Here is a 26,528-nt window from a genome sequence, read left to right on the forward strand (position 1 = left end):
CAGTGAATGTAGACCACCCCTTGGAAGGGCTTGTAACCATGGGGGAAGCAGCTCCATCAGCCACAGGCAATTCCTGGAGAGGGTTGCAGCTGCGAGCTGTCAGAAGCCCATATGCCCGGCAGCTGGAGAACTGAGTCCTGTGGTCCTGAGGGGGCCATCGGGGCGTGCACGGGTCACAGCTGCACTGATTTTAGAGAGAGGCTACAACGCAAGGTTAGAGCAAGAGCTCAGCTTGTGGCCAGCACAGGGCTTGGCCAAGTGAGAGCACACTGAGTAGGTGTTCACTGAGGCTGTGCTGGGCAAGTGGGTGCAGCAATGGGGTAGGGCTGTGGACACAGGCCTGGGAGCCACACAGACATTCATGTGAATCCAGCTGTGCCGCCTACAGCCAAATGACCTTGGGCACGTGACTTCTCATTCTGAGCCTCAGTTTCCTCATCTGTAAAATGTCGATGATAAGCATCCCTTTCTCGCATGCCTGAGTAAGAAGAAACTGGTCAACAGGTCAGTGTCTGGCAAATGCTACCTGCCACATAAAGGATAGCATTTCTACCATTGCTTCTACTTACCACACTCCACTACCAGAAGGATTGCCAGTCTGTGGCCCTGGGCCAAAGGCCCTCTGCCCATTTTTGTAAATAAGGTTTTATTGGAACACAGCCACAGCCCTTCATTTGCATTCTCATCTATGGCTGCTTTCCTGCTCCTGCAGCAGAATTGAGTTGAGTAGTGATTAGAGACCATCTGGCCCACAAAGCCTAAAATATTTACTGTCTGACCCTTTACAGAGTTTGCCAACCCCTGGATCTGACAAATATAGCGAATATTTGTGAAGTGCCCTCCTGTGCCAGGCTGGGTGCTGTCATTTTTAGTGTCCTTGGAGCCTCCCTCCTGGCATCCCTCTCCTCTCAGATTTCAGAACCTTCTATTGTTTCTCACCTCTTCTTTTTTTTTTTTGAGATGGATTCTCGCTGTGTCGCCCAGGCTGGAGTGCAATGGTGCGATCACAGCTCATTGCAACCTCTTCCTCCCGGGTTCAAGCGATTCTCCTGCCTCAGCCTCCGAGTAGCTGGGATTACAGGAGCCCACCACCATCCCCAGCTAATTTTTGTATTTTTAGTAGAGACAGGGTTTTACCATGTTGGTCAGGCTGGTCTTGAACTCCTGACCTCAGGTGATCCACCCACCTTGGCCTCCCAAAGTGTTGGGATTACAGGCATGAGCCATGGCGCCCAGTCATTTCTCACCTCTTCTTAGCCCAGTTGAGGTCCAGTTCAAGCTCATACCTTAAGCAAGTTAATGAGGGGATGAAGAAAGGAAAACTTTTGTCTTGAACACACTAGGTGTCTGACTCTGTACAAAGTTAGCTTTTTGTTTGATCCTCACAGCTGCCCCATGAGGGCAGGGTCATTTTTACCCCATGTTGAAGCTGTTAAGATCTGTATGGATACAGTGGAAAACATCTCAGACTCAGAAGACAGGCAGAATTCTGGCTTTCCCACTTTCTGGCTGTGTGATCTTAGGCAAATCACTTAACCTCTCTGGGTTTCAGTGTCTTTATTGTCAAATGGGGGTGATAAGAGTGCTTCCATCAAAGATTTGTTGGTGACTCTTCTAGCATGGTTCCTGGGGTGTAGTGAGCCCTCACTGTAATACTAGATATTATTATCATTATTATTATTGCTATCATTTTCTATAAAACAAGGACGTTGGGATCTATTGGAAAGTGCTAGTCTTTTAAATTACTCAGTGTCAGGTAGTTCTTTATAGCAGTATGAGAATGAACTGATACAGAAAATTGGTACCAGTAACGGGGCGATGCTACAAAGATACCTGAAAATGTGGAATCAACTTTGGAACTGGGTAACAGGCAGAGGTTGGAACCGTTGGGAGGGGTCAGAAGAAGGCAGGAAGATGTGGGCAAGTTTGGAAGTTCCTAGAGACTTGTTGAATGGTTTTGACCAAAATGCCGATAATGATATGGACAATGAAGTTCAGTGGTCTCAAATGGAGATGAGGAACCTATTGAAAACTGGAATAAAGGTCACTCTTGCTTTGCTTTAATTTCTGATTGTGCTCAGAAATTAATGAGAAGTCCTGGGTGCCGTGGCTCACACCTATAATCCCAGCACTTTGGGGAGCTGAGGAGGGTGGATCGCTTGAGCCCAGGAGTTCAAGAACAGCCTGGGCAACATAGAGAGACCCTGTATCTACAAAAAATATAAAAAATTAGCCGGGTTCCGTGGCTCCACCTGTGGTCCCAGCTACTTGGGAGGCTGAGGTGGGAGGATTGCCTAAGCCTGGGAGGTGGAGGCTGCAGTGAGCTGTCATTGCACCACTGCACTCCAGCCTGGGCAACAGAGTCCAGGAATTAAGGAGACGTTTCTGAACCCTCTCAAACTGAAGCAGGGACTTAAATAAGAGCACAATTGAACACAGCCTTTGTTGCCATCAGAAGATTGATTCTACATCGTATACATCTGTCAGCACATCAGATTGGACCCTATGCATGTATACAACTATGACTTGTCAATAAAAAGAAAAGAAAAAAATTTAATTGTGGGGGAAAAAAATTCCACCTTTCCAGGCTGAAGAAAATAAAAAAATTTAATTGTGGAAAAAAAGAAAAAAAAAATTCCGCCTTCCTAGGCTGAGTGTGAGGCTGTGTTGAATGACAGCTCATTCAGGCTTCGGAGGACGCAGGGTGGCTGCCAGCTCTGTGAATCGGCAGAAGGCGGGAAGGAGGAAGGTGTGATTTTTCTTGTTCTCTCCTCACTGTGTGGGGTTACACTAAGCACACGGGGCTGCTCTCCATAGAGACTGCAAATGGGGAATTTGTGAAAAACGCCCTTGTGTTCCTGCAGCCCTGCGAAGCTATTAAGCTCTGCGATCCTAATTACATTCACAGCCGCCTCGTTCCTGCTGCCTCCGTGTCTCCTCCTTCCTGGGGCGGGTGCAGATGTGGCTCGGGAGCGTGGCCATATGTTTCCAAGAGGGAAGCAGGAGGCTGGCTTCACTTGGTTCCCAGACATCTCATGAGTGCCGGCTGCCTGCCCAGCCCTCTGCCTGGTGCTGGGAGGCAGGTGTCTCCGCACTTGAGCAGATGCCGGGAGGCAACGTGGAGAGCTCTGCGAGAGGCTTGGAAAGAGGGTGAGGCCAGAGGATGGAGCAGGAGAGGGAAGGCTTCTCTGAGGAGGTGACATTTCAGGTAAGCCATAAAGGAGGATGACACAGAGGGCAGGTGTCCAGTCTAGAGAGAAGCCCACATGTCCCCAGGGAGCTCTGGGAAGGGGCTGGAGAGGTCAGGAGGAGAGAGATTGTACAGATCCTCATGGGGCATTTTACATGGCTAGGCCATCGCTAAGTGGGCCCCCAGGAGCTGCTGAGAGATGGAGAGCAGGGAGGCGACATTTCAGGCTCCAGAAGGGTCACTGCAGGGGCCAGCATGGTGCCTGGACTCAGGAGGCCATGCTGGAGGCTGGGACTAGAGGTGCATAGCTTGAGATAGCCCTGAAAACAGACCCTGACACAAAGGTTTGGGTGCAAGTAGTTTGTCTCAGGGGTGAACCCAGGAAGCCCTTGGAGGGAAAAAGGCAAGTGAGATTGAAAGGAAACAAAGTCATGGGTTGTTACCTCTGTGAGCAACAGGAACGGGGTCCTGCTGTGGACCCTCTGAGAGACTTGTGGATGTGATCCGGGAAGGACGTGAAGTCTTCCAGGACACAAATCAGAATCGTCCCACTGAGGGGAGAGGAAGTCGAGGTTTCATCTACAAACTCCTGTTCCTCACTGGCTGAGGGTCATTCCTGGGGCCCCAGTTGGTCAGCACTTCCAGGCTGTTTGGGGCACAGAACACCCTCAGGCAGGGTGCCGAGGGAAGCTGTCCGCATGCACAATAACCCTCTGTAGGGACCGCCGAGGGCCGGGGGGCAGGGTCTCCGCTGCATCTGCTGCAGCTGATCAGGACAAAAGGCCTTAGCTGCTAAAAGTGTTGGGGCAGCGGGGTGTGGGTTCTGATTGGAGTAGGGGTCTCGTGAGCTGGTAGAGTGTTCTAGAATGCATGGAGGGATGGACAGGGTCTCACCACTTCTGTGTCCCTCTCTTGTGAGCTCAACTTTCTTCTTCTAAAGGCTGAAATTGGCTTTAAGCAGAACACGTTTTTAGGTGAAACTTGGGAATTTTAGAATCATCATGGGGATGCCGCTATCTGTAGGTGTCTATGGAGGAGCCACAGACTTACTTGGAGGGAAAGTAAGATGGGAGGAAATGTCAGAACCTTAGGAACACCAGCGTTTAGTGGGTGGGCTGAAGAAGAGCAGGAAGGACTGGCTGGAGAGGTGGTTGGACAGTCAAGTACCGGGCCCTGGAGAAAGGAAAGGGAGCTGGGAGGGGAGGCAGCAGGCCCAGGAGTTGAGGATGGAGAAGTGTCTTGAGGAAGGCATCATAACTTAGGGAGGAGGGTGATACTTTGGAGAAGCTCAACTCCACCTTTAGTAGCTGTGTGATTATGGGCAAGTCTCTTGGCCTGAGACTTGGCTTTTTCTGCTGGGGATGATTATATTCCGCCTCCTGTATAGTTGTGATTAAATGAGTCATATGTGGACATGGTCAGCACAGTGTCTGGCACATATTAAGTGCTCAATAAAAATCTCTCCTCCTCTTCCTCTTTCTCTTCCTCCTGATGAGGATGGTGGTGAGGACACTGATTACAACGGTATGGGTACTAATGAGGACAGATGCCAGGTGAGTCGCTGGTGGGATGAGTGGCCCAAGGACAGTGAGGAGAGACAATTATTTGCACAGTTGGCTGCATGGAGAAGAAGGAAAGTTGGGGCAGAAGTTTTTAAGAGACCTGGAGCTAAGAGAGATTTTAATTTTAAGATGGGAGAGGAGTGATATTGATGAGATGCAGCCGACAGAGAGGGGAGACAGGAGCTGAACTGATGGAGGTGGGGGCTGTCTAGAAGCAGAGCCTGAGATGGGGTTCTTGTGAAGGTTGTTTACTGAGGGAGGGGCTGCAGGAATCAGGGATTGCAAGGGAAGGGGCTGAGCACGGATGTAGCCTCGGCTGGAGACTCGCTTCAGGCTGATTGCACGGGGAGCCCTGGAGCGCAGCTTCACTGCACAGCCAGCAGGGTGGCCTTTAGCACCCCTGTGCCAGTCAAGCAGTGGTGAGGTCTGCTGCAAGGTGGGCTGTTGGCGTTAAGATGTCATAGCCTCCTGGGAGAAGCAGTTCCCATTTGGCCACTTTTCTGGAGATGGGGGCAGGTGTAGATGCTCCCAGCACACAGGGGAATGGGTACAGAAGCATGGTAAAGGGGGCGGGGTCCGGCACCGACAGTGTCCACTACAGTGGGCGTCCTCAACTAGCAGGCCTCAAATGAGAGGCATATCTTTCACCGTGGGGAAGTTAGGACAAAGTTTTTTAAATGCCCTAGAAAACCTGGGATGCTTAGTGGCTGTCCCCATGTTTTTGCTGGTTTTTATCTAAGAATAGCCAGTCATGTACTGTCTTTATGAAGGGAACTGTCTCTCTGACTGTGAGACCCTGAAGTGCGGTTGGGGAAGTGGGCACTCTCATCCCCAAAGCTTGCCATTGTGTCCATCACAAAGCATGGACTCATGAAAGGTCCGACCATATATTGAGAATGTATTTGTAACTATAGCAAGAATGAAGCTTCTCCACAGAGACTTGACATCCTTCCTGAATCGCATCCAGTTCTGCTGTTGTGGCTTTAATTTTATTAAATAGGTCCAACAAGTATTTGCTTTTGCAGTGTGCAGGCTCGAATCTAGGAATCAGGATATAAAGAAAAGTCACTGGACAATTGTACAAAATCCGTAGTTCTAAAGAGCACACATTCTGAGAATCTTACTCCAAAAAATAGGCAAAAACATTCATAATAAACTTCAATTATACGGTGTATCCATGTGATGAGAAGAATTTGCAATCAGGAAAGATTGCTTTCAGGTAAAACATGTGTATTAGTCTGTTCTCATGCTGCTAATAAAGACATACCCAAGACTGGTTAATTTATAAAGGAAAGAGATTTAATGGACTCACAGTTCCACAGGGCTGGGGAGGCCTCATAATCATGGCAGAAGGCAAAAGAGAAGCAAAGGCACGTCTTACGTGGCGGCAGACAAGAGGGCTTGTGCAGGGGAACTCCTGTTTATAAAACCATCAGATCTCATGAGACTTATTCACTATCACAAGAACAGCACAGGAAAGACCCACTCCCGTAATTCGATTACCTCCCGTTGGGTCCCTCCCACAACATGTGGGAATTACGGAAGCCACAATTCAAGATGAGATTTGAGTGCGAAACCATATCAATATGTGACCACTGGATGTAAAAGTTTGTTGAAAGCAGCGAGCAACACTGGTTGTAACCAAATAAGTGAAGATGATCAGCTCCAGGTTTTCTCCCAAAACTCCAAGGGAGAAGTTAAAGGGCTCAAAATTATGACTGAAAAGATAAAAGATCGTGATGATTCAATGTGTTTAATAGGAAGCTTAGCAAAAAGGCAATAATCAAATAATTGTAGAAAATATCACTTATCTGAAGAAAGTGGAAAATGTTTCAAAGGACCTAGCAAATATCAGCAAAATTAAATCTGTTACCCACATTAAAAACATCATAGTGCAATGTTTTTATTTCAAAGAAACTTTGAGATTCAAAAAAGCCATTATTATTGTTGTCATTATTATTTGGGGGATCGGATTTTATTCTAAAAGGATCAACAAGCCAATGAAGAATTTTAAGGAGGATAGTAGCCTGGCCTGACTTATTTATATAGAGAGATATTAATTGCTTGGGATGTGAGGAGTGTGAAAGACGTAGGATTCATTATGGAGGTGGAACCAATAATGGCGTGTCCTGGCTAGTGCCTGGGGTTGTAAGGGAAAGGGAGAAGTCAGGGTTTCTGTTCAGGTTTGTGGCTTGGGTGACAGCAAGAACAGCAGTGCCATTTTACTATTTTGGTAAAACTGGAGGAGGAACAGTTTTCAGGAGAAGGAAGAGCTCCATTTGCAGCATGTGAAGTTTTATATGCTTGCGGGGCATCCGAGGGAAGATGTCACTCAGGGAATTGGATGTGGGAGTCTGGAGCCCAGGTTGGGGATGAGGGGATGAGGCTGACCCTGTTTCAGACATTTCAGGGTGCCTAATATGGCCAATTAAGTTATGTAGGTACCAGCCATTTCCCCTCATTCCAGACTTCCCAGAACTCATCACATTTAAGTTTAACACTCTGCTTGGAAGAGCCAATATTGTTGTTGCTGCTGCTTTGGATCTGCTTTTGAAGAAATAAATATTGCAGGTACAAGTTAAGGTCCCTTTGTACCTCTCTGTTCTCAGAAAGAAATAACCACTATTCTGCAGTGAGTGTTTTTATGCTTTTACTACATTTTCATATATCCTTGAACACCTGACAGTGATGTTTTATATTTTAAACGTGTTCATAAAGGCATTATACTATATGTGTCCTTCTGAAACTCTCTTCACTGGTTATTGTCTTTGAGTTCATCTGCATTGGCAGCTGTAGGTCCACGTTGGTCAGGTTAACCCTCTACAGAATTCCATTATGTGAATACACCACAGATTTTCGCCATCTCCCAGTTAGTGAATGTTTATATTATTTCCAGTTTTTTTGGAATTAAATGCCATAATGATCATCTTTGTTGTAATGCATAACTTTCTAAAGGTAACATCATAACTCTCATACAAATATAAGATGAAAGCATGCCAAAAATTTATTTAAGTCGTGATTAATGAGGAATCCAGTAAGATATGACAACAGGTTCAAAGGTGAATCTGAAGAATAGACACATATATAGGCAAACAGGAATGGTGAAATAAATTTTCTAAGAAATGGACCCAGGCATCCCATTACTGGGTATATACCCAAAGGATTATAAATCATGCTGCTATAAAGACACATGCACGTGTATGTTTACCGCGGCACTATTCACAATAGCAAAGACTTGGAACCAACCCAAATGTCCATCAATGATAGACTGGATTAAGAAAATGTGGCACATATACACCATGGAATACTATGCAGCCATAAAAAAGGATGAGTTCATGTCCTTTGTAGGGACATGGATGAAGCTGGAAACCATCATTCTCGGCAAACTATCGCAAGAACAAAAAACCAAACACCACATGTTCTCACTCATAGGTGGGAATTGAACAATGAGAACACTTGGACACAGGAAGGCGAACATCACACACTGGGGCCTATTGTGGGGGGGGGGGTTTGTGGGGAGGGATAGCATTAGGAGATATACCTAATGTAAAGGAGTTAATGGGTGCGGCACACCAACAAGGCACATGTATACATATGTAACAAACCTGCATGTTGTGCACATGTACCCTAGAACTTAAAGCATAAAAAAAAAAAGAAATGCAAAACTGCTTAATGGCTATAGAGCAACCAAACATAATGTTTGGAATCATCCTTTTTACAGGGTGGGATCAATTATATCCCTACCGGACAAAATTTCTTTGCATTTTTATGGACAAGAATGGGTTTCACTCTACCTCACAGCTATTAGGATGGCTTCTGTTGAAAAGAGGGAGAGAGAGAAACGAGTGGCGTGGATGTGTAGAAACCGCAACCGGAACCCTTGTGTGCTGCTGGTGGGAATTGAAGTGATATAGCCACTGTGGAAAACAGTATGGTGGTTTCTTAAAAATTAAAAAACAGAATTACTATATGATACGGCAATTGGAATTCTGGGTGTCTACTCAAGAGAATTGAAAGCAGAGTCTCCACGAGATACTTGTGCACCCACATTCCTAGCAGCATTATTCATAATGCCCAACCAACTGCCTACCAGCAGATGAATGGATAAGCAAAATGTAGTCTATACATACAAGGGTGTATTGCTCAGCCTTAAAAAGGGAAGAAAGTTCTGATTCAGCTACCACATGGATGAACCTTGAGTACCTTAAGCTAAGTGAAATAAGTCAGTCACGAAAGAATACTGTGTAATTCCACTTGTTTGAGGTACCTGGAGTAGTCATAGTTCTAGAGACAGAAAGTAGAAGAGTGGTTTCCAGGGCTGGGGGAAGAGAGGAATGGGGAGTTCTTATTTACTAGGGACGGAGTGTCAGTTTTGCAAAATGGAAAGAATTCTGCGGATGGCTGCTGGTGATGGCTGTATGATGGTGTGAACATATTTAATGCCACTGAACTGTACACTTAAAAATGGTTGATGGGAAATTTTATGTGTATTTTATCACAATTTAAATTTTTAATGATTAAAAAAATCAGTTGCATTAATGTCACCTTTCTAGAGCTTACAAAGTTGTAAAATAGCCTAGACAAAGACGTGTACTCCTATAGAAGCAGGTAACCCCAGAGGTCTGCTGGACAATGCCCCGCAGTTCATTGAATGACACTCATTTGTCCATTTTGAAGTCTTTCGCAGTTTTCCACACTGTGTGTATGTCTTCTTGTGCATGTGTGAAAGTTCTTTATAGTAAACATCTTGGAGTAGAATTCTAGGTTATAGGATATCTGCATCTTCAATATACTGAGTGTTGCCAGGTTGTTTTCTAAAGTGTTTTACATACTAGTCTACACTCCTAACAGCAGTGTATGCAGAAACATAAATGGTCCAGTAAACTTATGAAAAGGTGGTCACCCTCACTAGTGATCAGAATGGTGGAAATCAGAATGACTTTGAGAGAATTTCACACTTAGCAGGTTTGCAAAACTTCAAAAATCCGCCATTATCAAGAGTTGGTAAAAATATTAAATCACCAAGTCAGGAATATCTGATGGAAGAATTCTAAAGCAGGCCACTGGGAAGAAAAAGAAAACAAGCCCTAATACAGAGTTCTAAGGCTGATTTGACCTTGAGGAGCTAATGCCAGATTCTTGCTTAAGGCTTATAGAAGGTGAGAGTGCGTAAGCTATGGGGTGGGGAGAGGAGAATGTTTGGAGAATACATTTTAAAACCTTCTATAAAACAGTTCACTTTAAATCTGTCTCTCAGATATTTGTATGGTTAATAATCAAATACATATGTCACAATATATTAAGAACTGGGTTAGAAACCAATATCTACCTATACACTGTTTACACTTAAAATTATGCAGGACAAAAATAAAACAGTGAAAAATTAGAGTGATAATGATAGCAAATAAAGTAGGATGTAAGACAGAAACATTAAGGCAAAGATGCTTATTTTTTATGAGCAAGGAGAAGCCACAGTAAAGACATAACATTCTGGGACATTTACAGGATAAATAACTTCACATTAGTGTGTATGCAGAAAATCTGTTTAAATTTTAGAGAGAAACTGCTGGAAACACAATAGGAATGGCAGGCTTTGTGGAAAACAGTATGGTGGTTTCTTAAAAATTAGAAAACAGAATTACTATATGATACGGCAATTGGAATTCTGGGTGTCTACTCAAGAGAATTGAAAGCAGAGTCTCCACGAGATACTTGTGCACCCATGTTCCTAGCAGCATTATTCATAATGCCCAACCAACTGCCTACCAGCAGATGAATGGATAAGCAAAATGTAGTCTATACATACAAGGGTGTATTGCTCAGCCTTAAAAAGGGAAGAAAGTTCTGATTCAGCTACCACATGGATGAACCTTGAGTACCTTAAGCTAAGTGAAATAAGCCAATTCTTTTGAGATTTTACACCTAAAGTAGTCAAAACTGTTTATTGAATAGACATATGGAGAAATTTGTACAATATACAGTATTATTTCCAATATACATGAACAGTTTTGCAAAAATTGATCATACTTTGGTGACAAAATAGTCTGTATACCAAACCCCTGTGACATGCAATTTGTCTCTATAACAAACCTTCACATATACCCCTGAACCTAAAAGTTTTTAAAAAGGAAAAACAAATTGATCATATCCTAAGCTATAACAAAAACCTCAGTACTTTCCAAAAAGATAAAATTCTAGGAGTCATGGTCTCTGATCTTGATAACAAAGGATACATTAAATAAAAACACTCTTCCAAATAACTTTAGGGTAAGAGAGAAAATAAAATCATCAATGTAGAATATTTTAAAAATACTTATATGATGTAGCTAAAATTCTCCCTGGGAGAAAAATCATAGTTACAGTGCAGAGTTTCTCAACCTCAGTACTATTGACATTTTGGGATGCATAATTCTTTGTTTAGTGGGGACATCCCTGGCCACTACCCAGCAGATGCCAGTAGCTTCCCACCCTCCAGTTGTCAGAACCAAAAATGTCTTCAGAGAAATGCCCCCTGCATGGTAAAATTGCTCATCTCAACTCCTGCCCTAGATGTTTCTGTTACTAAAAAAGAAAATGTGAAAATAGCTTAATTTGAAAACCTATGTAAAAAACAACATATGCTACCTCAAGTCAACATTAATAGAGAAGAAAGCAGAATTTAATGAATTATCATGAAAGTTGTCAAATTTTTTTAAAATATAAGAGCTGGTTCTTTGGCTAGACAGTTGAAATATATAAACTTTTGGCCGGGTGTGGTGGCTCATGCCTGTAATCTCAGCATTTTGGGAGGCTGAGACGGGTGGATCACTTGAGGTCAGGAGTTTGAGACCAGCTTGGCCAACATGGCAAAAACCCATCTCTCCTAAAAATACAAAAAGTAGCCGGGTGTGGTGACATGCACCTGTAATTCCAGCTACTCAGGAGGCTGAGGCAGGAAAATTGCTTGAACCCTGGAGATGGAGGCAGAGGTTGTGGTGAGCCGAGATAGCATCACTGCACTCCAGTGTGGGCAACAGAGCAAGACTCCGTCACAAAAAAATAAATAAAATAAATTTTGAGAAGGAAAATTTTAAAAAGCAACGTGTATTCACAATATTACAATTTTGAATGGGAACTGATGAAAACCACAGAGTATATTTTTAAATATATTATCCAGTTATATGCTAGTACATGTTAGTATCTGGATAAAATGAATTTATATATATATATATATATATATATATATATATATATATATATATATATAATTTACCAAAACTGACTCGAGAGAAAATGGAAACTGAGATAGACCTATTAGCCATGAAGGATATTGTGAAAACAAAAAGCACTGGGCCTCAGATGGTTTTCTGTTTAAGCTCTTTCATTCTCTAAGGAAAATGTAATTTATATGTTATCTATACTGTTCCAGGGCATAAGGGAAGAGTTCAATTTCTAAAGCTGATCACAACAAAAACATTTGACAAAAGTAACCCTAAAAAATAAAAACTAAGAGATTTGTAATAAAATACATGCCAGACACATTCAAACAAACATACAGGCAAGGACAGCATTATTCATATCAGACTCCACTGAATTCAAGGCAAAAAAAAAAAAAGAGACAAAAAAGATAGTTAATAAAGAGTTTAATCCATAATGAAGATACAATTGTCTGTCTTCTTTTTGTAATAAAAACCAATATCAGGGCCAGGTGTGGTGGCTCATGCCTATAAAATCCCAGCACTTTGGGGGGCCGAGGTGGGCAGATCACTTGAGGTCAGGAGTTTGAGACAAGCCTGGCCAATATGGCGAAACCCCATCTCTCTCTACTAAAAATACAAAAATTAGCCAGGCATGATGGTGCCACCTGTTGTCCCAGCTACCTGGGAGGCAGAGGTTGCAGTGAGCCAAGATCGCGCCACTGCACTCCAGCCTGCGCGATGCAGCACGACTCTGTCTCAAAACAAAACCGACATCAAATTCCCAAAACAAACACTTTAAGCATTAAAAGGAGATTTTTTTATGGAAACAGAAAAATTGCAGGCAATCTGGACAAGGCTGTGTAAGATTAAAGAGCCAAAAAGGTAAGGAATCTAAAGAATAATCACTGATAGAATGGAAAAATATACTGCTGTATTCATCTGCAAACATAGCCTATTCTTTGTAAGGACTGTGGAATATGTACACAATTTAATCATATTTGGGTCTCAAAACCTTAACAAAATCTCAAACTTGTAAATAGTACAGACCCCATACTTTGATAATTTTTGTTACTGGAAATTGTAGCCAAAAGAAAAAGAAAATTAGCCACTTGGAATTTCCAGAACTCTTCTTTTTGTTAGCCTTTTAAAATTTAAGTTCCAGGGTATATATGCAGGATGTGCAGGTTTGTTACCTAGGTAAATGTGTGCCACAGTGGTTTGCTGTACTTATCAACTCATCACCTAGGTACTAAACCCAGTATGCATTAGCATTTTTCTTGATGCTGTCCCTCCCCTTGCCCCCTCAACGCGCCCCAGTGTGTAGTTCCCCTCCCTGTGTCTAAGTGTTCACATTGTTCGGCTTCCACTTATAAGTGAAAACATGAGGTGTTTGGTTTTCTGTTCCTGCATTAGTTTGCTGACGATAATGGCTTCCAGCTCCATCCATGTCCCTGCAGAGGACATGATTTCATTCCTTTTTATGACTGTATAGTACTTCATGGTATATATGTACCACATTTTCTTTCAGTCTATCTTTGTTGGGTATCTGGGCTGATTCCGTGTCTTTGCTATTGTGAATAGTGCTGCAGTGAACACACACGTGCATGTATCTTTATGATAGAATGATTTATATTCCTCTGGGTATATACCCAGTAATGGGATTGCTGGGTCAAATGGTATTCCAGAACTCTTCTTGAACAACTCTTGGATCAAAGAAGAAAGTAGATTTTAAATGTTCTCATCTAAGCAATGCTAGGTGAGGTGATGAATATGTTCATTATTTCACAGTGTATACATGCATCAAAACATATCGTACATATAAATATATACAATTTGTCATTTGTCAATTAAAAAATAAAATACAACTCAAAATTGAGGGGGAAGCAGCAATTATGAATCTTTAAAATGCGGAGGAAGGGATAGCTAAAGACAAAATGAGATATTAAAGAATTAGAAAACAGAGAAGCAGAAGTGATACACTTGAGATTTGATTCTTTTGAGGAGAAAAGAAACAACCCACATAAAACTGAAAACCTGTTTGCTTTCCTAATGAAGAAAAAATGGGAGAAAAACAGATACTTGATGTTTGTTAGAAATTAGAAAGGGCAAATAAATAACCACAGATGCAGAGGAAATAAAAATCGTAAGAGTATGCAAATAGGTATGCTTCACTCAACAGGGTGTGGACATATATTTAGGTCCAAAGTCCTATCCTCAATGTGTGTTTAGTGTGAAAAATGCTTATATGTAAAAACCAATAACTTTCCAGAAGTAACCAGTTAGAAAATATCATGGGGAATGGAGTTAATAACAAAATTGCTGACCTGTAGGAAGAAAAGTACTCAACTTTATCAAGAAATTTATTTATTCAATGTATTTAACACATGCTTATACAATATAGGGCTTACTGTATGCCAGGTACATTTGATCTTTAAGAACCCTAGAATGTAGGTTTGCTCATATCCACATTTTACAGATGAAGAAACTGAGGCACAAAGAGGTTAGGTAACTTGGCCAAAGTCACCCAGCTGGTAGAATGGCAGGACCAGGATTCAAAATGTAGTTAGCGTCCATCATCTGTGTGCGTTGCTATCATGCTGACTGCTAAGTTCATGCAGAGACATATTGCATTCCAGGAGGGAAGACTCGGTCTCATCAAATGATCCAACATAACCGGACTGAGCTCTCTGGCAGGGGCTGAAATGCAAAGCGTCTGTCCGAGGTGAATGTCAGTAGAATGGCACACAGCCACGGAGCTGCCGGTTTCCCACGAGTGCACTTAATCATACGGAGGTCCAAGTAGCATGAGGCTCCATCTTGAGATTCACCTGTCAGGGATCGGAGCAGGAGCCGCATCCATCACTTCTCCTCTGCATTCCCTCCTCTAAGTCCGCTAGCACAGATGTGATGGAGTGGCAGGACAGGTCCTTCCTAACTCAACCCTCCTGTCCTCCCCTCTCAGATCCAGGAGATGGTCCACTCGGAAGTGGCTGCCTATGACTCGGGCCGGCCCGGGCCCCTGCTGGGTCGCCCGGCAATGCTGGCCAGCCACATGAGTGCCCTCAGCCAGTCCCAGCTCATCTCACAGATGGGCATCCGGAGCAGCATCGCCCACAGCTCCCCATCACCGCCGGGGAGCAAGTCAGCGACCCCCTCTCCCTCCAGCTCCACTCAGGAAGAGGAGTCGGAAGTGCATTTCAAGGTATGTGCGGTGCAGGAACAGAGCCTGAAGCTGCCCTCCTGTCGGCAGGGAAGGGGTCCTGTGGGGAAATGGGCATCACCTCCCTCTAGTAAAGACTAGAAAAGCCTGATGTCCCAAGGTCCCCGTAGGTGCCATCCCCACTGAGCAGGCGTTCCTGGTGGCGGTTGGGATGTCCGCCACAGAGCTCAGTGGTTTTCTGTTAAGACACCCAGGCCACGCTGGAAGCCAAGGAAAAAGCACATTGGCAGGTGGAGCACCTGGTCAGGGGGGATGGCACCTATGGGGCTTTGTGGCATCGAGCTTTGGCTGCTCCAAGTGCTGAGCATCCTTGACAAGCTGTGTTCCCTCGGGACTCCCAGAGCCTTGTGCATAAAGCAGAGAAAATTCCAACAAATGTTGAGGGGATGGGGTGAGAATATCCTGTGAAAGTTGGCAAAGCCTGACTCCTGAAGGCCAGTGGGCGATTTCAGAGGTGTGGACGGCTTCAGCAAGGCCATCGGGGTCACATTTATGGCCATTTGGCCCTCTTAGGAGAAAATATTCTGACAAAACTGTGTGGTCCAGAAGACAGCACCTCTGGGCCTAGAGTATTCACTGACCTTGAGGGTGGGGTGCAAAAATGACCCCCCCACTGGGAACATGCATTCCCCCAACATTCCTGGAGTCTAGAGTGGTTTGACCTCCTCAAGAACATGGTAGGGATGACAGCCCGCCACCTGTCCAGGCTCTGGCCCTTCTTTGCATTGACTCCAAATCCACCTCCCGGTGAGAGAACATCTTGTCTTACCAGGGAGGAAAACAGAGGCCCAGAAATGCCAAAGACAGAAGTGTTTGCCCAGGGCCTCCCAGCGAGCTAGTGGCAGAATTAAGACTTATCTCCCTCCGTGCCTCCTGCCTCTGTCGATCCAGTGTCCTTTCCACGTGGTGGCCTCCCAAGGCCTAGCGCAGTAACCCTGGACTTTGGGGGAAGAGGGGTTTACTTCTGGATCCTGGCCCAGCTTCATCCTAAGGATGACTCGACCTCTATTATAGTCCATGCAGGAACGGTTTTTATTTAACAAACACTCTCTATGGGCCAGACACTGCTCTAAACACATAACAAGTATACGTCCATGTAATCCTCATAAAAGTCCTATAGGGCAGGGACTGTTATTATCTCTGTTTGGCAGATGGGGACACTGAGGCACAGAGAGGTTAAGTAATGTATCTGGTGTCACACAGCTAGTAAGTGGGGGGAACCAGGATTCAAACCCAGGAGGCTGCAGGTGCAGTCCAGTGTATGTGCCCTCAACCCCCTGCCCTGCTGTGCCTGTTCAGGACTTTGTCAATGACAACATCCCTGATCTTGCTAGAGTCACACCACGGTGCTAACACAACTGGGGCTTGGAGAAGGGAGTAGCTGCAGAGATAAGCCTCAGGAACAGAACCATGTCCTTCAGACATGGATGCCTGATCATGCCTACTGGCCCATGGCTTTGTCATCAGGTCAACATGTCACCTCCATCTTCTTGGCTCCTAGAGCCAGAGTCTTCACTACAGGGTCCAGGGCTTTTGACCAAAGTCCCCTGTTCCTACATGGCTTGAGTGACCCAACAGAGACCCACTGAGGTCTGTGGTGGGCATCCCAACACCACCCCATCCTGGAAGCCCTAAGTCAAGTGTTCACAGGATCATGGTCCTGCAGTCTGTCCAGAGTGAAGCCACTGGCTCCAGGGCTGACGCAGTAACAGTCGCTTTAGCCTCATGCCCTCCCCACTTCACAGGGTCAAGGGACTAAGCCACCTGCTCAAAGCTGCACAGCTGAAACATGGCGGTGGAGACCAGCCTTTTGTAATGCAGGATCCTTTTTGGGGATTGTGCTCACAAGTGGGAGGGCAGATATATATATATATATATATATATATATATATATATACACACACACACACACACACACACACACACATATATATACACACATATATATACAGACATATATATACTATATATACACACATATATACATATATACTATATATACACACATATATACATATATACACACACACATATATATACATATATATACACACATATATATACATATATATACACACACACACATACATGTATATACACATATACACACATGCACACACACTCCAAACTTGGAAATAGGCCCCCAAATAACTGCACATTCTTTCAATGTCATACCAAAACCTTGGCTAACAGGCTCACTCAATAATTATCTGATTCTCTAGGAAACTGGACCTTTGCTTTGATTCGTTATTCATTATTGATTAGGGGATTTCACAACTCTGTAAAAGAAGATGTTACCTTGGGCGGGGGAGGGGAAGTGATAAGAGATGTAAGGGATTTTTGTCTGATTATAAGGCAAATTAACTTTGCCCGGTAGAGATGCAAATTTCTGTCCAGTAGAAAAGATTAAAAGTCCCAAAGGTGATAGTTTCAGCGCTCTATTGGGCACTAACCAGTTTCACGTGTAATTTAGTAATCTAATTCCAGCATTCTTTCCATTCTTTCAGTGACTATACAGTCCGTCTTCTCCTCCTGCATTTCTCTGAATCAACTTTACAATCATGCTGATTCTCTTTAATGAGTTAAACACCCACCCAGGGTGTGTGTGTCTGTCCATTGCCCCCTCCATCGCGCGAGTGGTTATCTGTGCATGAGCAGGGCTGGAGAAGTGCAGCTTGGCCCGAGTCTGTGTTGATCGCCTTTGGCAGGAGGCCCTTGGGCTTCTTTGGTTTTCTGACTCTTCTCACTCGGGCAGATCTCGGGAGAAAAGAGACCTTCAGCCGACCCAGGAAAAAAGGCCAAGAACCCGAAGAAGAAGAAAAAGAAGGACCCCAATGAGCCGCAGAAGCCTGTGTCGGCCTACGCACTCTTCTTCAGAGACACTCAGGCCGCCATCAAGGGTCAGAACCCCAGTGCCACTTTTGGTGACGTGTCCAAAATCGTGGCCTCCATGTGGGACAGCCTGGGAGAGGAACAGAAGCAGGTGAGCCTCCCTCTCTTTCTGGGCCATCCCCTGAGGCTTTGTGGTCCTGGAACCAAGGACACACTTTGAAGGTCTGAAACCAGGCCCAGCTCTGGAACTAGAGACTCTTGCAGAGGTCTTTCCTGGGCTCAGGTTGCCCATCTGTAAATTGGGAAGCTAGCTGCCTTCCAATTCTACTAACCAACTGCATTTACTAGCAACTTAACCACTCTGAACCTCTGCTTCCCACAACTTAACCATTCTGAACCTCTGCTTCCCCCTTGATAAAATGAGAACAAGCATCTCCATCCATCTTGTCCCACCAACCCTAAAAGTCTGGAGTCCAGGCCAGAGCTTCCTATCCCACTGACCATGTGCCTGTGGCCTCCTCTAAAGGCCTCCAGGGAGAATAGAGAGCAGAACTAGCTGGTAGGCAAATGGAGTTGCCAGCTGTGTGACCTCAGCCTGACCACCTAAACTCTCTGAGCCTCGGTTTTCATGTCTATTAAAACAGGGGTGCTGGCTACTCCTTCTCTGAGCTCACGTCTGGGCTGGGCTTTCCCCCCGGTATGTCACCGAATCCTTACAACACCCTGTGGAGTAGCCATTGCTTTCCTGTTTGGTAGAGGTCACCAGTGTGAATCAAGGTAGAGTCAGGATTTGAACTCACATCTGTAGAAGCAGGAGGCTCAATTGGGCTGTTGGCATGAGAGACATGAATCAAATAAGCAGATGAGTAAATGTAAAATTACAATTGTGATTGTGCCGTGTACCAGGAGGGTACATAGTTCATGAGAGTGGAAAGAGCAGGGACGGACATTGTCCCGGGGGTCAGGTCACCAGGTGAGACCTGAAGTGTGAGTTCTCTTTGGAGGAGGGGAAGTGTTCCAGACAGGGAGGCCTGGTAAGGAAGGAGGCTGGAAAAGCACAGGGGACAGAAAGGAGACCAGGATGGCCAGAGAGGAGACAATAAGAGTACCCATAGCAGAGACGGAGCTGGAAAGGAGGGCAGGGGCCAGACCACGCTGGGCTTTGCAGACCTTGGAAGTAGTCAGGCCCTGTTCTAAGAGGAGAGAAAACCAGTGAAGAGTTTTATGCAGAGGAGAGACTGGAACGGCAGCATAAGGCAGGTAAGAGTGGATGTGGAGGGTGCACAGTGATCCAGGTGGGGGAAGGTAGGGTCTGGAGCATTTTCCAGAATGGTTTAGGGTAGGGGACACAGAGCATGTCCTGGGAGCCTCCTTGCATCTGGCTTCCATTCTGAGTAAATGGAGATGCCAGTCACTGGATGGGAAATATGGGGAAAGTAGCAGGCTTGGGGCAGAGAGATGAATTACTGACTTATTTGAAACATCATCTTTACCTTATTCTAAAATTTTAGGTAATTTTGGAATATGTTATAATGCAGAGAGTTTATTTGGGAGATGGCCCCCACCTCTGGTAGGGGAGTGGGGAAATGAGACAGGGAAAGGAGGGCAGCCAGGAAAGGGCACATTGTCCCAGGAGAATCCACCATGGGCAACTGGAGCACAATCCCGCTGGGAACTCAGGAGCCTGCTTAGAACGTGCCAGGCCTCAGGGTCATCCTGTCTGAGGGGCAAGGGTGCTGGGGTGGACACCAGCATTCCTTCAGAGCTGCTCCAGGGGACATTACTTCCGCAGCACCCCTGGCCTGCTACACATGCCAGGCTCCTGCCACCAGAGGGACCCTCAGGCAAAGGAATATAGCCGGTGGCAGCTGGAAGTAGAGCATGTTTGTAGGACAGGGGTAAGGACTGGGGGATATTGGCAGGGCACTGTGGCTTTTGCTATAGGGACGCCTGTCATTTTCACTTGTGTGTTTCGTTGGCAACCAATTCCCTTTCAAAAGACTTCAGGTTGTTTTTGTATGGTGGGGGGATTTCCTTGCCGTTTTATACAGTCTGGGGAGACAGTGGTCTCAAGTGCTATGTCCCCAGGCACTCCCTCCACCGATGCTTTCTCTGACCTTATTCAGCACAGCCCAGAGGCAAGCAAAGGTGGTTGAGAGTCCCAGCCCCTGTGTCGGTTTCATTTCTGCTTACCTGTCTGACATTTTATTTCTAACCCAGAACTTGGCATATATTTATTTCCATCCAATAATGGGCATATCTCTCCTTTTACTTAATGCGTTATAAATGGCTTGTTTCTCCCCATTTTCCTAGCAAATTGTTGAGTATAAAAAGTTAGGAATTTAATTTGTAACTGCCAAGCTTACTATTTTATCATTTCTGATCATTTTTAATTCCTGAGTCTTTCTTCTAGGTTTAAAAAAAGTGTCTTTAATTATACACATATTTATACATATATATCTTTTACAAATGATAATTTTGTCTCCTTTGTTATTTGTTTTTTAAGAGACAGGGTGTCACTCTGTCACCCAGGCTAGAGGTCAGTGGCATGATCATAGCTCACTGCAGCCTTGAACTCCTGGGCTCAAGCAATTTTCCCAGCTCAGCTTCCCAAGTAGCTGGACTACAGGCGTGCCATGCATCACCATGCCCCACAAAATTTTTTCATTTTTTTTTGTATTTTCTAGAGACAGGGTCTTGCTGTGTTGCTCAGGCTGACAAATTCTTAGCCTCAAATGATCATCCCACCTTGGCCTCCCAAAGTGCTGGGATTAGAGGCATGAGCCACTACATCCAGCCATATCTCCTTATTTTGTCTCCTCACTTCTCAGATTTCTAATTTTGTTTTCTTTTCCCAGTTATGTTGACTAGGACTTCTAAAAAAGAGATGTTCAGCAATGGCAGGGATAGTGGTCTTCTTACTTTGCATTACCTCTCATGTTTCACTATTAAGCATAAGGCTGGATGTTAGCTTGTGTCAGTTTTTGAAATCACATTTAGAAATGTGACTTATATTCCTATTTTACTATTAATACACTAATAACCAAGAGAGGTAGTGAGAAAATAATAGGAAATAAAAGAAACCCTGCCTATCCCCCAAAAGTTTCAAGCCTAGGTGATGGATAGGAAAGTTCTTTCAAATCATCAAAGAGCTAATAATTCCAAGACTTAGAAAAATAAGAAAACCTTCACAAGTCTTTATATATGTAACCTTGACACTAAAACATAATGAAGCTAACTGCATCATTTAATTTTGAATGTGTAATAAACAATACCAAAATTTAATGGATTAAAACAATAATCATTTATTCAACTTATGATTCTGAGGGTCCATGAACTGTGCTGGGCTCAGCAGGATGGTTCTGCTGCTGCTCTTGGCTGGGCTCACCCATTTGCATCAGTGGTCAACTACAGTAAATTAGGCATCTCCGCTTCTGGGAGTTGGATGGCTGTCAGCTGGAGCAGTGGAGCCAAACTGGGCCATGTGTCTTTCATCATCCAGCAGACTAGCTCATGCTTATTCACATAGCAAGTCAGAGTTCCAAGAGCAGTTTTAGAGCAGAAAAATGGCAGGAAGGAGGCAGGACTAACTTGCAGCTCCCACTCGGACAGACAGAGCAGTGCACGGAGACTCACATTGTGAACTTTTGCTCCAAGAACTACCATAGGAACATACTAGGAAAGCCAAAAGAATCCACAGACCCTTTGAAGGATGTGGATTGCTGCTGCAGGCTCTCTGGGACAGCCAAGGAATTGTGAGTTGGCTTGCTTTCTCAGCTGGGAGGCCTGTAGCCTGGGGCAAGTTCTCAGCCCTGTTCACTAGCTGCCTGGAAATAAACTCGGTGCTGTTGGGGGTGCATGGTGGGAGTGAGACCAGCCTGTGGCTGCCAGCTTTCCCTCACTTCCCTGACAACCTGTGTGATGCAGCAGAGTCAGCCATAATCCCTCTGGGAACCACAACCCCCACAGCATCTGCAGCAAGCCCCACCTAACCCTGCCCCTACCTGATGGTCTTTCTCTACCTGCCCTGTTAGCCTAAGACAAAGGACATAATCTCTCTTGGGAACTCCATGGCCCCGCCCACCACCTGACACTAGGGCAAGCTTGTATCCTCCCTATACTACTGCAGCTGATGTGCTCTAGAAAGTGCTACCTCCTGGCTAGAGGCCAACCAACACAAAACCAGTGCACTTAAAAATACAACCAAGGACCCTCATGGAGTCCACTTCACTCCCCTGCTACTTCCACTGGACCAGGTGTTGATATCCATGGAGGAGAGACCTGAAGACAGATCACATCACAGGACTCTTTGCAGACACTCCCCAGTACTAGCCCAGAGTCTGGCAGCTCTGCTGGGTGGCTAGATCCAGAAGAGAAATAACAATCACTGCAGCAGGGCTCTCAGGAAACCACATCCCTAGGGGAAGGGTGGGGAGAACCCCAAGGGACAGGAGAATCTGAATAGCAGCCTTGAGTCCCAGATCTTCCCTCTGACATAGTTTACCCAAATGAGAAGGAACCAGAAAAATAATTCTGGTAATATGACAAAACGAGGTTATTTAACACCCCCAAAAGATAACACTAGCTCAACAGCAATGGATCCAAACCAGACAAAATCTCTGAATTGCCAGAAAAAGAATTCAGAAGGTTGATTGTTAAGCTAATCAAGGAGGCACCAGAGAAAGGTAAAGTCCAACTTAAAATAAAAAGAATTATACAGCATATGAATGGAAAAATCTCCAGTGAAATAGCATAAATAAAAACAATCACAACTTCTGGAAATGAAGGACACACTTAGAGAAATGCAAAATACACTGGGAAGTCTCAGCAACTGAATTGAACAAGTAGAAGAAAGAACTTCAGAGCTCAAAGACAAGGCTTTCAAATTAACCCAATTCAACAAAGACAAAAAATTTTAACAAATGAACAAAGCCTCCAAGAAGTTTGGGATTATGTTAAATGACCAAATCTAAGAATCATTGGTGTTCCTGAGGAAGAAGAGAAATCTAAAAGTTTGGAAAATATATTTGAGGGAATAGTTGAGGAAAACTTCCCTGGCCTTGCTAGAGATCTAGACATCCAAATACAAGAAGTTCAAAGAACACCTGGGAAATTTGTCACAAAAAGAAGGAAAGGAAAACCTTTCAGATTAACAGCAGATTTCTTAGCAGAAACCCTACAAGCTAGAAGGGATTGGGGTCCTATTTTTAGCCTCCTTAAACGATTAGCCAAGAATTTTGTATCCAGCAAAACTAAGCTTCATTACAGTTCTTTTTTTCAAAGCAATGCTGAGAGAATTTGCCACTGCCAAGCCAGCACTGCAAGAACTACTAAAAGGAGCTCAATCTTGAAACAAATTTTTGAAATATACAAAAATGGAATCTCCTTAAAGCATAAATCTCACAGGACCTCTAAAATAATAACACAATTTTTAAAAAACCACAAGGTATTTGGGCAACAAATAGCACAACGAATAGAATAGTACCTCACATCTCAATACTAGCACTGAATGTAAATGGCCTAAATGCTCCACTTAAAAATACAGAATGGAAGAATGAATAATTGACCAACTGAGTATCTGCTGTCTTCAAGAGACTCACCTGACACATAAGGACATACATAACCTTTAGGTAAAGGGGTGGAAAAAGATACTCCATGCAAATGGATACCAAAAGTGAGCAGGAATAGCTATTCTTATATCAGACCAAACAAACTTTAAAGCAAGGGCAGTTTAAAAAGACAAAGAGGGACATTATATAATAAAACTAGTCCAACAGGAAAATATCACAATCCTAAATTTATATGCATCTAACATTGGAGCTCCCAAATTTAAAAAAATAATTACTACTAGACCTAAGAAATGAGAAAGATAGACAGTAAAACAACAATAGCGGGAAACTTCAATACTCCACTGACAGCACTAGACAGGTCATCAAGACAAAGTCAACAAAGAAACAATGAACTTAAACTTACCCTGCAACAAATGGACTTAACAGATATTTATAGAACATTCTACCCAACAACTGCAGAATATACATTCTGTTCATCAGCACATGGAACATTCTCCAAGATAGACCATACAATAGGCCATAAAACAAGTCTCAACAAATTTAATAATAGAAATTATATCAAGTACTCTCTCAGAACACAGTGGAATAAAACTGGAAATCAACTCCAAAAGGAACCCTCAAAACAATGCAAATATATGGAAATAGTTAAATAACCTGCTCCTGAATGATTGTTGGGTCAACAATGAAATCAAGATGGATATTATAAAATTATTTGAACTGAACGATAATAGTAACATAACCTATCAAAACCTCTGGGATACAGCAAAAGTGGTGCTAAGAGGAAAGGTCATAGCATTAAATGCCTACATCAAAAAGTCTGAAAGAGCACAAATAGACAATGTAAGGTCATGCCTCAAGGAACTAAAGAGAGAGAACACACCAAACTCAAACGCAGCAGAAGAAAAAAATGACCAAGATCAGAGCAGAACTAAATGAAATTGAAACCAAAAAACACAAAAGATAAACAAAAAGCTGGTTCTTTGAAAAGATAAATAAAACTGATAGACCATTAGTGAGATTAACCAAGAAAAGAAGAGAGAAGATCCAAATAAGCTCAATTAGAAACAAAACATGAGATATTACAACCGATACCACAGAAATACAAAAGATCATTTAAGACTACTATGAACACCTTTATGTACATGAACTAGAAAACCTAGAGGAGATGGATAAATTCCTGGAAATATACAACCCTCCTAGATTAAACCAGACCAATAACAAGCAGTGAGATTGAAATGGTAATTAAAAAGTTACCAACAAAAAAAGTCCAGGACCAGATAGATTCAGAGCTGAATTCTATCAGACTTTTAAAGGACACTATTCCACAAAATAAAGAGGGAATCCTTCCTAAATTATTCTGTGAAGCCAGTCAATCACCCTAATACCCAAACCAGGAAAGGACATAACAACACAACAACAAAAAAATGAAAACTACAGGCCAGTATTCCTTCTATGCCCAAAATCAGCATAGAAGGGACATACTTTAAGGTAATAAAAGCCATCTATGATAAACCAGAGCCAACATTATAGTGAATGGGGAAAAATTGAAAGCATTCCCCTTGAGAACTGGAACAAGACAAGGATGCCCACTATCACCACTTCTATTCAACAGAGTACTGGAATTCCTAGCCAGAGCAATCAGACAAGAGAAAGAAAGAGCATCCAAGTCTGTAAAGAGGAAGTCAAAGTGTTGCTGTTTGCTGATGACATGATTGTATACCTAGATGAACATGAATGCAAAAATCCTCAGTACAATACTAGCTAACTGAATCCAATGTTGTATCAGAAAGATAATCCACCATGATGAAGTGGGTTTCATACCACGGATGCAGGAATGGTTTAACATACACGAGTCAATAAATGTGATATACCACATAAACAGAATTTAAAACCACATGATCATCTCAAAAGACACAGAAAAAGCATTTGACAAAATTGAGCATCCCTTTGATTAAAACCCTCAGCAAAATCGGCATAGAAGGGACATACCTTAAGGTAATAAAAGCCATCTATGATAAATCCAGAGCCAACATTACACTGAATGGGGAAAAGTTGAAAGCATTCCCCCCTGAGAACTAGAACAAGACAAGGATGCCCACTATCGCCACTTTTATTCGATGCAGTACTGGAAGTCCTGGCCAGAGCAATCAGACAAGAGAAAGAAATAAAGGGCACCAAATCAGTAAAGAGGAAGTCAAACTGTCAGTGTTTGCTGATGGGATTATCATATACCTAGAAAACCCTAAAGACTCATCCAAAAAGCTCCTAGAACTGGTAAATGAATTCAGCAAAGTTTCAAGATACAAAATTAATGTACACAAATCAATAGATCTGCTATACAGCAACAGTGACCAAGCTGAGAATCACATCAAGAACTCAACCCCCTTTAACTGCTAAATAAATAAATAAATAAATAAATAAATAAATACTTAGGAATATACCTAACCAAGGAGGTGGAAGACCTCTACAAGGAAAACTACAAAACACTGCTGAAAGAAATCGTAGATGAAACAAATGGAAACACATCCCATGCTCATGGATGGGTAGAATCAATAGTGTGAAAATGACCATACTGCCAAAAGCAATCTATAAATTAAATGCAATTCCCATCAAAACACCACCATCATTCTTCACAGAACTAGAAAAAACAATCCTAAAATTCATGTGGAATCAAAAAAGAGCCCTCATAGCCAAAGCATGACTAAGCAAAAAGAACAAATCTGGAGGCATCACATTACCCGACTTCAAACTATATGGCCATAGTCACCAAAACAGCATGGTACTGGTATAAAAATAGGCATATAGACCATGGAAAAGATTAGAGAACCCAGATATAAAGCCAAGTCCTTACAACCAACTGATCTTTGACAAAGCAAACAATAACATGAAGTGGGGAAAGGACACCTTATTCAACAAATGGTGCTTGGATAATTGGCAAGCCACACGTAGAAGAGTGAAACTGGATCCTCATCTCTC

General features: G+C 43.4%; 1 protein-coding gene across 9 annotated transcripts in view; it reads left to right on the forward strand.

The window, feature by feature from the left end:
* TOX2 (TOX high mobility group box family member 2) overlaps positions 1-26,528 on the forward strand; it is a 156,367-nt gene that overhangs the window by 123,187 nt on the left and 6,652 nt on the right. For all 9 annotated transcript variants that reach the window (XM_016937947.3, XM_063802537.1, XM_514661.9 and 6 more), the window contains exons 4-5: positions 14,893-15,132; positions 17,906-18,133. In XM_016937947.3, the coding sequence (XP_016793436.1) occupies positions 14,893-15,132; positions 17,906-18,133 (468 nt within the window). The remainder of the gene's footprint in view (positions 1-14,892; positions 15,133-17,905; positions 18,134-26,528) is intronic.

Source organism: Pan troglodytes, chromosome 21 (assembly GCF_028858775.2).
Source record: "Pan troglodytes isolate AG18354 chromosome 21, NHGRI_mPanTro3-v2.0_pri, whole genome shotgun sequence".
Taxonomy (NCBI): Eukaryota; Metazoa; Chordata; class Mammalia; order Primates; family Hominidae; genus Pan; species Pan troglodytes.